We start from the raw sequence: 16,977 nt of genomic DNA, 5'->3' as shown, positions 1-16,977 counted from the left end.
GCACTGAGTGTCTGTGGCTTTTCCAGGTACAAGTTGTAAGCTGACGGTGGATCTCTCATTCTGGACCTGGAGGACAGTGGCCCTCTTCAGCTCTGCTCGGCAGTGCCCAAGTGGGGACTCTGTGTGGGGGCTCCAACCCTCCTACACTTCCCTTCCACACTGCCCTAGCAGTGAGGGCACTGCCCCTGCAACAAACCTGCCTGGACATCCAGGTGTTTCCATACATCTTCTAAAATCTAGACAGAGGTTCCCAAACTTCAATTATTGACTTCTGTGCACCCCAGGCTCAACACCATGTGGAAACTGCCAAGGCTTGGAGCTTGCACCCTCTGAAGCCATGGCCCAAGCTGTACCTTGGCCCCTTTTAGCCACAGCTAGAGTGGCTGGGACACAGGGCACCAAGTTCCCAGGCTGCACACAGCAGAGGGGCCCTGGGCCTGCTCCACAAAAACCATTTTTCCCTCCTTGGCCTCCAGACCTGTGATGGAAGGGGCTGCCTTGAAGGTCTCTGACATGCCCTGGAGAGAGTCCTCCATGGTCTTAATAATTCACATTTGGCTCCCTGTTACTTATGCAAATTTCTGTGGCTTGGATTTCTCCCCAGAAAACGGGTTTTTATTTTCTATTATATTATATGGTCAAACTGAAAATTTTCCAAATTTTTATGCTCTGCTTCCTCTTGAACGTTTTGCCATGTAGAAATTTATTTTGCCAGATACCTTAAATCATCTCTCTCAAGTTTAAAGTTCCACAGATCTCTAAGGCAGGGGCAAAATGCTGCCAGCCTCCTTGCTAAAGCATATCAAGAATCACCTTTATTCCAGTTCCCAACAAGTTCCTCCTCTCCATCTGAGACCATCTCAGCCTGGACTTCATTGTCCATGCCACTATCAATGTTTTAGTCAAAGCCATTCCACAAGTCTCTAGGAAGTTCAGACTTTCCCTCATCTTCCTATCTTCTGAGCCCTCCAAATCTCTAGGAAATTTTAAAATTTTCCACATTTTCCTGTCTTCTTCTGAGCCCTCCAATCTGTTCCAGTCTCTGCCCATTACCCAATTCCAAAGTCACTTCCACATTTTGGATATCTTTACAGCATCACCTCACTCTCTTTGGTATCAATTTAATGTATTAGTCCGTTCTCACACTGCTAATAAAGACATGCCCACTACTGGGTAATTTTAAAGGAAAAAGGTTTAATTGACTCAGTTCCACAGGGCTAGGGAGACCTTAGGAAACTTACAGCATGGTGGAAGGGGAAGTGAATACATCCTTCTTCACATGCCAGCTGGAAGGAGAAGTGCTGAGCAAAGGGAGAAAAGCCCCTTATGTAACCATTAGATCTTGTGAAAACTTACTATCAAGAGAACAGCAGCATGGTGGTAACTGCTCCTGTAATTCAATTACCTCCCACTGGGTCCATCCACATGACACATAGGGATTATGGCAACTACAATTCAAGATTGTTCCTGGACCAAACCAAGGGTCAGGCCGCTATTTCTCATGGCTCAGTAACAAGATGCAGATGAACTGGGGAAGAAGAGAGTTTCTATTTCTGTAACCAGCTACAGGGAGAAGGCTTGGAAATTATCACCAGACCAACTCAAAACTACAAAGTTTTCCAGAGCCTATATACCTTCCAAGCTATATGTCTACGTGTAAGTGTACATTCATCTAAAGATTTAAGTGATTAACTTCTTTAATCTATAACTAAGGTCTGAGTCTTGAAGACCTTCCTCTGGAGCCTCTGTAAATTTACTTAATCTTGATCTAAATGGGTCCAGGCACTGGGGTGATTACCCTTATCTTGTCTCCTACTAAACCATGAAGGTGTGGGGAGTTCCTTCAGACTCCCAATAAACTTGTTTGTTGAGGCCTTGGGAATTTCTTTAGACCCCTAGTAAAACTTGTTTAATCATGCTTTAAGGTTCAGGAAAGGCCTAGGCAAAACTCTTGGTGGGCTTTTGTTACATTCCAGCCTTTGTATAAGGACACTGGCTTTTAATATTTAACTTAACCACTCAGTCAGTACTGAAACAGTTGTTATGGAGGCTTGCATTAGTGAGACCTGGCCTGCCACAAGGTGAGATTTGGGTAGAGACACAGCCAAACCTTTCATGACAAGGTTCAGCCTCCTGAACCTTGTCATAGGCTTATCTGTGAGTGCCTTATAAAATCCAGTTTTAGCAAGAACCCTGCTAAGTCTGTTTCACAAAAATTTCCCACCCTCCATATGTGATTATGCTTTGTATCTAATCTGCTTCCTCATCCTCTCCGAACCCCCAGATCATGTCTGATCATGCTGGCCTGTTTTCAGCTAGAATCCTATGAGGTCTATTTAACCAGAATCTGTTACCCTGATGCATTTCCTCTTAGTAATTTTTCATCCACTGACCTCCACCCTGCTCCTTGGCTATAAATGCCCATTTAACCATGCTGTATTCAGAACTGAGCCCAATCCTATATTAGAGTGTGTTTTCCCCTGTTGCAACAGTCCTGAATATAACATCTGTTTTTACCACTTTAACGATTGTCCAGCTCTGGTTTTGCTTTGACATTTCCACTCAGGTTCAGAAATAGAACATTGCTTAGAAGTGAGCACAGTGCCTCACCTTATCACATTTCCTCTCTGCTCCCAGGCAACCACTAACAAGATGGCTGTGATAATCTTTTCTTTGCTTTTTGTTTTACCACCTATGTATACTTCCCTAAGCAATACAGTTTACTCTTGCCTATTTTGAAATTGATATAAATTGAATATCAAATTTTTGTTGTTGTTACTCGCCTTTTTTTTTTTGAGACAGAGTCACATTCTGTCACACAGGCTGGAGTGCAGTGGCACAGTCTTGGCTCACTGCAACCTCCACCTCCCAGGTTCAAGCAGTTCTCCTGCCTCGGTCTCCTGAGTAGCTGGGATTATAGGTGCCTGCCATCACACCCAGCTAATTTTTTGTATTTTTAGTAGAGATGGGGTTTCACCATGTTGCCCATGGTGGTCTCAGACTCCTGAGCTCAAGTGTTATGCCAACCTCGGCCTCCCAAAGTGCTAGGATTATAGGTGTGAGCCACTGCGTCCAGCCTTATGCATTTTTATATGTGGACTGTATTTCACCATACAAATATGATCGCCTTATTTTACCATTCCATTGCAGATGAACATTTGGATTCCCCCCATTTGTGGGAAATGTCAATCAATGCTACAATGAACATTCTTCTTCATGTTTCTTGGCCACATTTGATTAAAAGTGGAATTACTGGGTTATAAGGAATGTACATCTGTGATTTCCCTAGATAATGTTAAATGACTTCAAATTGCTTGTCCCAATTTATGCTCCTTACAGAGCCGAACTGAATTTCCAGTTGCTTTACTTTCTTGCTAATAGTCGATACTATCAGACTTACAAATTTTTTGCCAGTCTCATTGGTACACAATGGAAACACATTATGTTTTAATTTTCATTTCTCTGATTATTAATGAGGCTGACCATCTTATAGTTATGAGCCATTTGTGTTGCCTTTCCTGTAAAATTTTAAATCTTTTTAAATTTTTACTTATTTTTTTACTAAGTTGTTCAACTTCCTGATGGATTCATAGACATATATTTTGGAGTTAGTACTTTGTGGTATATGCTGCATACCCTCTACTTTATGGCATGTCTTAGACTCCCATTTCAGTCTCTTTTAATGCTCAGAAGATTATGTTTTTTTTTTTTGTTGTTGTTGTTGTTGTAGAGACAGAGTCTCACTGGCTGGTTATTTAATGTAGAAGAAAACTATAGATTTTTATGTGTTCTGTACATAACCCCTTACTGAACAATTTTATTAAATCTAATACATTTCATTCTCGAAAACGATCAGGCGACAGTATATCTTCTTTATCATATTTATAATCTTATTTATTTTCTATCCTTAATGCATTGGCTGGAACTTCTAGCACAGTGTTGAATGACTCTGGTGATAACAAGCATTCTTATTGTCTTTCAGGTTTCAATGGTATATTATTAGTCAGGATTGTCCAGAAAAATAGAACCAATAGGGGTGTGTGTGTTTGTGTGTGTGTAATATAAAGATTTATTTTAAGAAATTGGTTCATACAATTATAGAGGCTAGCAATTCCAAAATCTGAAGTTAAAGTCCAAAGACCATTAGGCTGGAGACCTAGGAGAGACTAGTATTGCAATTCAAGCCTGAAGACTGTTTGCTGACAGAATTCCCTCTTGCTCAGGGGAGGTTAGTATTTTGTTCTACTTTGTCCTTCAGCTGATTGGATGAGCCCCCTCCACCCAACATTACAGAGGGCACTCTGCTTTACTCACAGTTCACTGATTTAAATGGTAATCTTATCCCAAAATACCCTCACTGAAACATGCAGAATAATGTGTGACCAATTATCTAGGCACCATGGATCAGCCAACTTGACACATGAAGTTAGCATTACAAATGGGAATTCGTTCAAAAAATTTTGAGCACCTAGTATGCGCCAGACATTGTACTATGCCCTAAGGATACAGAAGTGAACAACTGCTGTCTATTCTGGAAAAGAATGAAAATTAACAAGTAAAAACTAAACAAGATAATTATGGATTGTGATAAATGAAAACGGTATTATAAAGAAAAAGTGGGGTAGTCATAGCTACTTTAGATTGGATGATCAAAGATGCTACAGTTTTTCACTGTTGGGTAAATGTTTGGTATAGTTTATGATAACCACTATTAAAATAATAAATTTCCAATCTAATGCTGAATCATTTCCTTTTTCAATAGAAAAAGCATTAAATTTTAGTAAATGTTTTTAAGACATCTATTGAAATATTCATGTTTTATTTGACTTTGTTTTTGCTGCATTAATCTGTAATGGATTCCATTAATAGCATTCTAATTTTGAAACATTATAGAAACCTGAGGGTCATTACATATTATTACTGTAATACACAGCTGAATTCATTACACTAATGTTTAATTTAGGATATTTTATACGATAGCCCACAGGCCAAATCTGAGCCAACATCAGTGTTTGTACAGCCTGCAAGCTAAGAATAATTTCCACATTCTAAGTGGCTGAAAAAAATTAAAAGAAGAGTATCTCATTACATGTGAAGCATATATGAAATTCAAATTTTGGTTCATAAATAAAGCTTTTGTATTAGTTTCCTATTGTTGCTGTGATAAATTACCACAAACTTAGTGGTGGAAAACAACAAATTATTCTTTCACAGTTTTGGAAAGCAGTCTGAAACCAGTGTCACAGAGCTAATGCGAAGGTGTTGGCAGGCTGATTCCTTCTGGAGTCTCTGAGAGAAACCTTTTCCTTGCCATCTCCAGCTTCTAGAGCTGCATTCCTTTATATTTCTTGTCTTGGGGCCCCTCTTCCATCTTGGCATCTTCAAATCTCTCTGCTCCTGTCGTCACATCACTGTCTGCCTCTGAATGGCACAGCAGAATTAATCATAATAACCAAAAAGTATAAAGAATTCAAATGCCCACCAACTGGTGAATGGATACTCAAAATTGCTGAATACTATTTGGCAATAAAAACATATAAGTTGTAACAAGGTACAAAATACTGATGCATGTCACAGCATGGATAAACCTTGAAAACATTCTAAGTGCAAGAGGCTAGAGGCACAAGACCATACAGTATATGACTCCATTTATATGAACTGTCCAGAACCAGAGAGACAGAAAGTATGTTAGTGGTTGCCCAGGGATAGGGGTAGGAACAGAGAATGGCTGTAATGCCAGTGAACCCCAAAATTGGAGCTCAGCCTGAGAGAGTTCTTGACTTTGCACAGGAAAGAATTCAACAGCGAGCTGGCAGTAAAATGAAAGCAAAGCAAGTACATCAGAGCCACAAAGCACAGGAAAATTGCATCTGGTAAACAGAGCAGGGCTACCTCACAGGCAGAATAACACTCATGGATTGCTGGCTAGCTATATATATACATTTGAGATGGAGTCTCACTCTGTTGCCCAGCCTGGAGTGAAGTGGTGCAATCTTTTCGGCTTTGCAACCTCTGCCTCCTGGGTTTAAGCAATTCTCCTGCCTCAGCTCCCGAGTAGCTGGAACTACAGGTGCCCATCACCATGCCCGGTTTCACCATGTTGGCCAGCCTGGTCTCCAACTCCTGACCTCAGGTGATTCACCCACCTTGGTCTCCCAAAGTGCTGGGATTACTGGCATGAGCCAGGGAGCCTGACCACTGGCTAGCTATATTTATACATAGTCCTTCATCATACCTAAATAAGGGGTGGGTTATTCACAAATTTTCTAGAAAAGGGGTGGGGAGTTCCCCTGGAACTGAGGATTCCTCTCCTTTTAAACCATAAGGTAAGGTCTGGGCATTGCCATGGCATTCGTAAAGTGTCAGGGTGCTGGTGGAAGTGTCTTAGCATGCTAAATATTATAATTAGCATATAACGAGCAGTGAGGGCACTAGGGGTCACTTTGGTCACCATCCTGGTTTTAGCTAGTTTGGGCCGCTTTCTTTAGGGCAGTTTTGGCCGGTTTTTTTTTAGAGCATCCTGTTGTGACCTGGCCTTGTTTTGATCATTGGGGTGGTGACCAGTGCTTGGAAACAAGTCCTGCTGATCTCCTACCTCAACTGTAAGTGTGCACACACTTTTTGGGGGGATGATGGAAATGTTCTTATAGCGATGGTTGCAAATGGTTTTAAAATAACTGAAAATCACTGAATGGTACACTTCAAATGAGTGAATTTAATGGCATGTAAAGAAAGTTGTTTTAAAACACACCGCTAAAAAATTAGGAGACAAGTATTCAGACTTTGTAATTTGGGGAAACACTTGTGATAAATGACAGTGACTACGTGGTTTTGTGGAATGTATTTCCTTACATGCACTGTGACAGAAAAGAGGGCAGGTGCCAACTGCACTGGGCTTGGAGAAGATTCATTCCCTCAAGAAATATTTTTTCTGAGCCTTGTTCATACACAGGACGTTCACGGTTAAAACAAAAATGTACAAAACGCAACCCTGTCTTCACCTGGGAGCTGATAGTGCAGTGAGGAGACACAGGCACCTGCATAGCTCCTGATGCGGAAGGACAGGAAGAGCCGGGAGGCGATGGCCTCGCTGTGAAAACCACGTGCCCTGTCGACCCAAGGAGACGCGGCCCATGCTGGGAGGGAGCAGCCGGGACAAAAGCCTGTCGTCGTGGGGTCCCGCCTGGTGGGTGGTGGTGAGGGCAGCGGAGGCCGGGCTGCCTGGGGCCTCCAGAAAAGGAGCCAGATAGAGAGGGGAGAGGTGGGGGACCGATCGCCTGCAACGGCTTAGGCCACTGCCGGCCTCTGGCTTTGGCGATGAGCGCGGAACCTTGGGAAGTGGGAGGGGGTGTGTAGGTTTCCACAGCATCCACGTGGCTGCGGCGTCGCCGACAAGGGCCAGGCGGGGGCAAGATGGTGCCAAGTCACCATTTAAGTGACTGTTGGAATTATCCCCGCAAAGATAACAGGGGGCTGGACCCCATGTAGAAGTGTGTGAAGCGGCTGGATTCTGTAAGTGTGACTCCAACGGGACTAACAAATCGACTGTGGGTGTGAGGAAAAGACTGGTGAGAGCTGACCACGCCTCGGAATGGAGTGGTGGCTGGGATGCGGAAGGGCCTCGAGTGGAGCAGTCCTGGAGGAGGAGGTAACTGGGGCTGGCTTTCCAGCCGTCCGCGTGCTGCTGTGGCGGCGGGGCACCCTGACGCCCTCCCCTTGCTCGGCTTGTCCCTGCGGACCGCTCCTGGCTGTGGCGGGCTAGGAGACTCACGCTCCCGGCGTGCTCTGCGGCCCGGCCCGCGCACCCGGGGGCGTGGCCTGCGCGCGCGTGCGCCGTAGTCGAACCTAGTGGCGGGGCCGGAGAGGCGGTCGCTTCGAGCGTGCTAATCAGCTCCCTGAAGGGAGTGAGGGCGGTTGGGTGCCCACGGCCATTCTTATCTTCCCCGGTAAGTGCGGCAGTGGCGGTTGGCGCCGCTGGCTGAGGGACAGCTTCCTAGGGGACGGGAAGAGCGTCCGGCAGGCCCGCCTGAAGCGTTAGAGGCTCAAGGGCGTCGCTCCTCGGGGGCCCTTGGTCCAAGCTGGGAGGCGTTCCGTTCAGTTCGGTGCCCGCGGGCACCAGCCGGTGGGGGCTTCCTCTGCTTCGCCGAGTAGGAGGGCGGAGTGTGGGGTTGGTGCGGGCGGGGAGAGCCGGACGGGGCCAACCTGGACCGCGTCAGCCAGTCCCGGGTGACTGGCTCGAAGCAGCCTCCGAGTGGAGAGGGGTCGCCGGGGGCGGCCAGGGCAGCGCGCATTTGCGGAGGGAACGGATCCCGAGCCTGAGCGCCGCTGAGCCCCGCACGCCCGTGAGACCCGCTTTGAATTTTCGCTCCATGTTTGCTAAGGTGGTTGACGGACCCGCTGTGAAACTGGACTCAACGCTTTTGTTTGCTCCACGATAGCCAACGTAATGCTGTGGATCTAACAAGGCACGAACATTTTTAACTGCAAGTTGAAGGGGCTGTGGTGTCTCCGTTCCGTGGCGTCGGAGGTGATCGCCCAGCCGTTCGTAGTAGGACTTGTGCTAGAACTCCGCCGACGACCCAGCCATTGGAGCCGGCGCTCCGGACGCCCGACTGGCGCTGGCGTTTCGCGGGCGCAGCACCTCTAGCCGGTCATCTTCGCCATCGCCGTTGAGGGCACTGAGGCCAGGCCAGGCTTCAAACCCTGCCCTCTCTGAACCTAAAGCCAGAAATGAAAACCCAGACGACAGTGGCGGGGTGCGGTAGCTCACGCCTGTAATTTCAGCACTTTGGGAGGCCGAGGCAGGCAGATCACCTGAGGTCAGGAGTTCGAGACCAGCCTGACCAACATGGTGAAACCCTGTCTCTACTAAAAATGCAAAAAAGCCGAGTGTGTTGGTGGGCACCTGTAATCCCAGCTACTCGGGAGGCTGAGGCAGGAGAATCGCTTGAACCCGGGAGGTGGAGGTTGCAGTGAGTCGAGATTGTGCCACTGCACTCCAGCCTAGGTGACACAGCGAGACTCCATCTCAAAAAAAGAACAAAAACTTAGGCGATCTAGAGCAGGTTGGTTGGGGATTGTGTTATGGGGTATTTTCAGTGTTTCTGAAGTAAACCAGCATGTGTGCACCAACCGTGAAAAACACACTGTTCATCGTGAAGTCTGTAAAGTAGTAAAGCAGGCCGGGCAAGGTGGCGCACCCCTTGGCATCCCAGCGGTTTGGGAGGCCAACGCACAGGGATCACTTGAGCCCAGGAGTTTGAGACCAGCCTGTGAAACTACAAAAACGTTTTTAAGAAATTAGTGGGTGTGGTGGTGAGCATCTGTAGTTCCACCTATTCCAGAGACTGAGACAAGAGGATCGTTTGAGCTCAGGCGTTCGAGGATGCCGTGAGCTATGATTGTGCCACTGAATTTTCAGGCCTGGGCCCCAGAGCGAGAAAAAAAAAAAATGAAAAAAGGAAAACAAAACAACAACAAAAAAATGAAGCATTCTAAGATAGTGATTATCGTATACATGCATCTAAATTTACTCTTTCCTGAAATTTTACTAAAATTACATTAAGGGGATTTTAAAAATAAAAACAAAAAATAAACCTTCCAACAGTGGGAGAATAGGAAAGGAAACACTGGCAAATAGCAGTCTCTAAAACGCGGCTATCTTAGCAAACCCTGTATTAACCACAGAATCTTCAAACTGCACGGAAACTGGCAGCATTGGACAGCTGTGGTACTGGGAAAGAAGGTGGTGGTGGTGCAGGAGGTGGGTGTAGGGAGCTTTAAAGAAAGATGATTTAGGTGAAATCTGAGAAGCAATTGGATATCCAGATCCCCTTCCCCATTTCACGCTGTTGGTGATTGCCTTTCCCCTTGTTAGAAGACCGGATGGAGGTTTATTCTCTTGAAGTAAAACAGAGGATCTTTGAACTGAGAAACCCGGGCATAGTTAATTATGGGGCTACATGTATGAAGACAGGAACACTGAAGCTTGAATTCCCTTCATCCCCCTTCTCCCACTCAGTTCCAGAACTTCTGCAGTCCGATCAGACTAATGCCCTCCAGGCTGAAATAAGAAAATTTTACATGCTCGCTCGCGCTCTCTCTCTCTCTCTCTCTCTCTCTCTCTCTCTCTCTCTCTCACACACACACACACACACACACACACACACACACACAGATGGAGAAAGGTACATAGTGAGTTGGTTATAGTGGTTTCTAGGAAGGAAAAGGAACTTGGAGGCTGGGGAAGAGTGTAAGGAAACTTCTGTTTGCATTTTCTTTAAAAATGTACCATGTGCACACGATACCTATTCAAAAATGAAATGTATTCTTCACCTCAGGAAGGTCTATGAAAAAAAAATTCTGTAAAAAATTATAAACAAATCCTTTGACTTCTGTTTACATTTTTAAAATGTACCGCGTGCACACGATACCTATTCAGAAATGAAATATATTCACCTCAGGAAGTTCTATGAAAAAAATACTCTAAAAAATTATCAACAAACCCTCTGACACAGTGATTCCTCTCCCAGGAATTTATCTTATACATATACTTACACTTGTGTGAAAATAAGTTCAGTGCTATCTGGAAGGATAAGTAAGAAGCAGGTAATACTGGTTACCTTTGGAGAGGGGATCTGATGACAAGTCAAAAGTGGAGTAAGTGAGACTTTTTCATTACATATTCTTGGTACCTTTTGAACTTTAAACCATGTTATTGTTACCTATTTAATGAATGAATGAATGAAAAAGTGAATGTTAATGGAAAAAATGGGTGAGTAGTGGAGATCCTGATGTTGTTCCTAAGCTCTTAACATAGGAAGGAATGCTACATAACAACCCCAAAATTTCAGTGGCTTACATTTCATCCTCATGGATCTTCAGATCAGCGGTTGTTTAGATTTTGGTTAGACTAGTCTAGACTTCAGACTTCAGTTTTGGGTTCAGATCTGTTCCACGTGTCTTTGCTTTGAGACCCAGGCTGAAAATGCAAAACTACCTAGAGCATGTTTTTCTCATGACTGAGGGTGAAAGTTCCAGAGGGCCTCTGGAAGTTTGCCATGCCTTAGCTCAAAAGTCACACATTGAAATGTCTACCCACATTCCATTAGTTGAAACAAGTTACATAGCTAAGTCCAGAGCAAATAGGGTAAAGACATATATACTCTGTCTCCTGGCAGCACTATAAAGTTACGTGACAAGGTATGGATGGGAAGGCTTGGGAACTATAATGATGAAGAAAATGGGTTAGTAAGATGCTGAAAAATTAAGTTTAGGATAGTTGGTTTAGAATGAAGATTCTTACAAAAATGTATATATATATTTTTACTTTATCATTTTTTCCAATATACAGCATCCTACTTTGATATGAATTACCTTACAGTTTCCATGTCAAAGTATTCCCTTTGCTTCACTATAACATCTGCCAACCCTGCACCTGGCCCTCTAACCAATTCTGAGTGCCCATAGAATAATGTACATGTAAAGACACCAGATTTTAAGGAAGTAATTCTAAATGTTTATTTTAGCTGCTGAATGTTCATTCATACTTTTTGTGTCATATCCATGTCTGCCAACTCACCTTTCACAACAGAATCTTCTTTTCAGGGAGATGTCCTTTGCTTCTCAGATGTAAATGCACTTTAAGTTTGTTATTCAACAGTGAAAATGAGTCATACAGAGGTAATATTTTCATATGTTCTGCATCTTCAGGGTTCCTGGTTTTTTGTTTATTTATTTGTAATTATATGGCTTCAGAGTAATCTTATTTTCAACTTTCACTGTGGGAGGCAGTATAGCATAAGTGGTTAAGAGAGGAATCTAGAGCAGACTGTGTGAGTTTAAATCCTAGCTAGTGGCTATATAACCTTGGGCAAGTATTATCTATAAATAGATAATTTAGTGCCTTATCTATAAAACGGGGATGATGATAGTACTTGCCTCATAGAATTGTTGGAAAGGTTAAATAAGTTAATACATATAAAGCACTTATAATAGCACCCGACACAGTAAGCACTTAAATACTATTATTAATATCACTACTTTTTATTTGGAGGCTATGACTTGAATTATGAGCCTCACAGAGAAAACATGTATATATTCAGTTGTCTTAATAGGCAAGAAGTAATTTTTGATCCCTTTATTCTCTTGAATTCCAGGTTAAATTAAAAATACCTTTTGGAAATAAATTACTAGATGCCGTTTGTTTGGTACCTAACAAGAGCTTAACATATGGAATAATTCTTACACATGGAGCATCAGGAGATCTGAATCTTCCTCATTTGATGTCACTGGCATCCCATCTTGCATCTCATGGGTTTTTTTGCCTGAGATTTACCTGCAAAGGCCTTAATATTGTACATAGAATTAAGGCATATAAATCAGTTTTGGTAAGAAAATTTATTTATGTCTATTATAACAGAATTCTGTTTGAAATACTTTGTAAGATGAATTGTATTAATAGTCATTTGGTTTAATTTTAAAAATCTTTGAAGGAGCATATTCTTAGAAAACTCAGCAGTACACGAAAGCTTTTCAGTGGTCAGATTTCCCTTGTCATCAGTTTCCATGGAGATGAATGCTTGCATCATAAATGTTCCTCTATGATTGCCAAGAAATGTAAGGAAACTTCTAAACTATTTAATGATTTTTCTCACTGGAATTATGTAACTTTAGCATATAGTTTTGGCATCCTAGAGTATTTAATCTACCATACTATGCATATACAAATATGACACTGTTTTCTGTAAATGTTGCTTAAAATCCCTGGATAACAGTAAAGTTTCCTTAAATCAATCTTGTCCAACCCATGGGCTACATGTAGCCCAGGACAGCTTTGAATGTGGCCCAACACAAGTTTGCAAACTCACTTAAAACATGAGATTTGTTTTTGCAATTTTTTCCTTTTTTAGCTCATCAGGTATCATTAGTGTTAGTGTATTTTATGTGTGGCACAAGACAGTTCTTCTTCCACTGTGATCCAGGGAAGCCAAAAGATTGGGCCCCCCGATCTAAATAATTTCAAGCAGTAAGATTTTCAGAACTTTAGATGTTAACACTATCAAATTTGTTATTAGTTGGAAGCCTTTACTGGCCTTTTTAAAACATAATTTATAGTTCAGTGCTTAAATATTTTAGTAATGGTAGATTGACTTTTTACTCACATACTTGCCTGTATTACCTAACATGTGATTTAATAGTGAAGGCATGACTGGAAGAGGAAGGACTGATTACTTCTTTTAAGAATCCCTTAAGATTTTCTGATTATCTTTGCATAGATTTTCATACATTTCAGTAGTGATGAGAAATAATATATCTTGCATTTCCAATGGAATATTTTATATGTGAAGAACTGATAATTTTTTTATTTTTGTAGAATTACCTAAAGACATCAGGAGAATACAAACTTGCAGGAGTTTTTCTTGGAGGTAAGTATAATACTTGTGAATACTTGTTAATTACTCATTTTAATATAGGAATAGGTAATGGAGAATTAATTGATCATAGGAAGCTAATTTAAGGATTGTTGTTGTTTTGGTAAGTCACCTTTTTAATGTTAAAACACTTTTTTTTTTTTTTTTTTTTTTGAGACAGAGTTTTGCTCTCGTTACCCAGGCTGGAGTGCAATGGCGCGATCTCGGCTCACCGCAACCTCCGCCTCCTGGGTTCAGGCAATTCTCCTGCCTCAGCCTCTCGAGTAGCTGGAATTACAGGCACGCGCCACCATGCCCAGCTGATTTTTTTGTATTAGTAGAGACGGGGTTTCACAGTGTTGACCAGGATGGTCTTGATCTCTTGACCTCGTGATCCACCCGCCTCGGCCTCCCAAAGTGCTGGGATTACAGGCTTGAGCCACCGCGCCCGGCTAAAACACTTTATATACTTAAAGCAAATATGAACCTCATGTATATGTATTATAATCTGAGCTTCTTTCCTTTTATTCATCTCTCACATAGATGATTCCTTTACAAGGATTGTTCTTGTCCTTTTAAGTGTTCTTCAGAAAAATAATTGCCTCTTAACATTTGACTTAAGATCTTTTTAGGTTTTTTGTTGTTGTTGTTGAGACAGAGTCTTGCTCTGTTGCCCAGGCTTGAGTGCAGTGGCACCATCTTGGCTCACCACAACCTCCACTTCCCCAGTTCAAGTGATTCTCCTGCCTCAGCCTCCCAAGTAGCTGGGACTATAGGTGTGTACCACCACACCTGGCTGATTTTTGTATTTTTAATAGAGATGGGGTTTCACCATTTTGGTCAGGCTGGTTTTGAACTCTTGACCTCAGACAGTCTGCCCGCCTGGGCCTCTCAAAGTGCTGGGATTATAGGTGTGAGCCACTGTGCCCAGCTTGGTGTTGCATCTTGTTAATTGCTATCTTTTGGAGTTAATTTGTTGGTAAACAGATACGATGAACAGTAAAAGATCCAATTTGCCACCCATCACTGCTACTTTATGTAAAAGTTTCTATTTCAAACTGAACTTAATTTTAATTGATTTTAGGTCGTTCAATGGGCTCAAGAGCAGCTGCTTCTGTAATGTGTCACATTGAGCCAGATGATGCCGATGATTTTGTTCGAGGTCTCATTTGTATTTCTTATCCACTGCACCATCCAAAGCAGCAGCATAAACTCAGAGATGAAGACCTCTTTCGTTTAAAAGAGCCTGTACTGTTTGTATCAGGCTCAGCAGATGAAATGTGTGAAAAGGTGAATTATAACTCCATGTTTGTGTGAATGAAAGAGAATAAAAGGCAGCAATATCATGAGAGCAAGATATTTCCTGCAAGTCTCTTTTAAAAGTTGCTAATTTGACTAACACTAGATTTGTGTTTTGGTTACCCTGTTGCTTTTGAGAACCTAAAAATAGAAATATAGTGACAAAATTTGTCTCCCTGATAGATATTACCCTTATTTGGGAAATGAAGGATTAATATCTGAATATTACTAGGCTGTACATTTTTTTAATCATTTCAACATTCAGGCAGATTATTTGTTATAAAATTGACTCTTGAGAAAGGGTTGGCAATGTCTACACATTACTAAATATTAGCCCAATATTATCAAACAATTTTGTATTCCCCAGAGCGTATAATTTACTTGGGAAAAAGATATTTGGGGCAAAATAAATTTTTTTCCTCCAATTTATTTAACATTTTATTATCAGTAATGAATTCTTGATATGTGGTATTGCTGTAGCTAAAAGAAGTGGACTGCCACGTTTGTGGACATTTCCTCGAACATTCTGTTACCTAGAAAGTTGTCTGTGGGAAAGCATTTAATGAATACTTGTGAATGAATGCCAGTATAGGCGGAGGAGAGAGGACCTTTTATTAAATATCAATAGAACATTAGTCTAGTATCCTCTTCTTTTTTTCTTTAGAACTTGTTGGAGAAAGTGGCACAGAAAATGCAAGCTCCCCATAAAATCCACTGGATTGAGAAGGCAAATCATTCCATGGCAGTGAAAGGACGGTCGACAAATGATGTTTTCAAAGAAATAAATACACAGATTTTGTTTTGGATCCAAGAAATTACTGAAATGGACAAGAAATGTCATTAGTTAAAAGCCATGTTATTTTGAATACACTTACAGTTAATTTGATAAAGAACAATATGCCCCCAGCATTGAGATATATTTCAAAGTAACTTGATGTTCTTTAATGTTCCCTTATTTTTGAAACACGTTTCAAATGTGAAATTAACATCCTTCACAAAGCGTCTTTTCAAAGCACTGTTATAGTTGTATAAAGATGATGTAAAAATATCGAAGGTGGTCTAAATATAATTTATTTTCATTAGTATAGTTAAGTTTTGAAAAAAATTAAACATTTGAATTTTGTTACAAATGTGCTTTTGTCTTATTGATATGCAACTGAGAAATTTTGCAGAGCAGTGTCATCTTCAGTAAAGGAAAACAAAACTTTATTAGGGTTAATCTAGTCAGATTTATAAAATGTACACATCTTTTCATCTAATCTTTTAATAAATCTCACTAAAGGGATAGGAGTGGACATACGTTTCAAATATAGGGACCCTGAAGACTTTTTAGAATGAAATATCTTTAATTCAAGAAGGGTTCACTGAAGGCTTATTACAAGCAAACCTCATTGGGTTTGTAAAGATGAGTAAAAACTTGGAACTTACAACATAATGTGTGAGGCTGGGCACCATGGCTCACGCCCATAATCCAAGCATTTTGGGAGGCCGAGGCAGGCAGATCACTTGATGCCAGGAGTTTGAGACCAGCCTGACCAACGTGCCAAAACCTCGTCTCTACTAAAAATACAGAAATTAGCCAAGTGTGGTGGTGCATGTCTGTAGTCCCAGCTACTTGAAGGATAAGGGAGAAGAATCGCTTGAACCCAGGAAGTAGGGGCTGTAGTGAGCCCAGAGTGTACCAGTGCACTCCAGCCTGGGTGACAGAGTGAGACTCTGTCTCAAAAAAACAAAAACAAAAAGAAGATAGAATCACTGGTCTATTAACAACTATAAGTCATTGGGGAACATTAGTATTGTTAACCAGAAATAAAATAAATGGGAAAAGGAAAACACAAAGGACAACTTACTACAAAGCAGAACATACTGTTAAAGTACAACACAACATTTAAAAGCCTACTAACCAGGCTATACAATGTATAATATTTGAGTTTGCAAAATTAAACTATAGGCATAATATGATGACCAAAGATACTATATTAAATATAGGAGTAATGTAGATAGATGATCATTTAAAGTTGATCTTTCCCCTAGGTTGACTGCAAGTTGTCCAGGTTCTTGACGTTTTGAATAAAGAATTGCACAAAATGCACAGCAAAGGGAGGAAAGAATGAAGCAGTGAAAGCAGAGATTTATTGAAAATGATAGTACATTCCACAATGTGGCAGCTGCCCGAGCAGTGGCCCAAGAGCCCTGGATAAGGAATCTTCTGGGGTCCAAACACCTCCTAGAGGTTTCCCATTGTCTACTTGGTGTTCACCCCACG

General features: G+C 41.8%; 1 protein-coding gene across 3 annotated transcripts; it reads left to right on the top strand.

Annotated features, from left to right (window-relative positions):
• Positions 1 to 7,841: 7,841 nt before the first annotated feature.
• On the top strand, positions 7,842 to 15,841 carry TEX30 (testis expressed 30). 3 transcript variants are annotated; one of them, XM_012440975.2, is made up of 6 exons: positions 7,842 to 7,946; positions 11,608 to 11,682; positions 12,159 to 12,389; positions 13,376 to 13,427; positions 14,497 to 14,702; positions 15,376 to 15,841. In XM_012440975.2, the coding sequence occupies exons 2-6, from the start codon at positions 11,668 to 11,670 to the stop codon at positions 15,553 to 15,555; spliced, it is 684 nt and encodes a 227-aa protein (XP_012296398.1). In that variant the 5' UTR covers positions 7,842 to 7,946; positions 11,608 to 11,667; the 3' UTR covers positions 15,556 to 15,841. The 3 variants fall into 3 exon arrangements, with proteins under 3 accessions (XP_012296398.1, XP_012296401.1, XP_012296400.1); XM_012440978.3 differs by lacking the exon at positions 7,842 to 7,946 and adding an exon at positions 8,845 to 9,065; XM_012440977.3 differs by lacking the exon at positions 7,842 to 7,946 and adding an exon at positions 8,845 to 10,659.
• Positions 15,842 to 16,977: the final 1,136 nt, after the last annotated feature.

This window comes from Aotus nancymaae, unplaced genomic scaffold, assembly GCF_030222135.1.
Source record: "Aotus nancymaae isolate 86718 unplaced genomic scaffold, 86718_ANA_hifiasm-v0.15.2.pri h1tg000161l, whole genome shotgun sequence".
NCBI lineage: Eukaryota > Metazoa > Chordata > Mammalia > Primates > Aotidae > Aotus > Aotus nancymaae.
The sequence above is the reverse complement of the archived record's forward strand: the minus strand, read 5'-3'. Positions and strand labels throughout refer to the sequence as shown.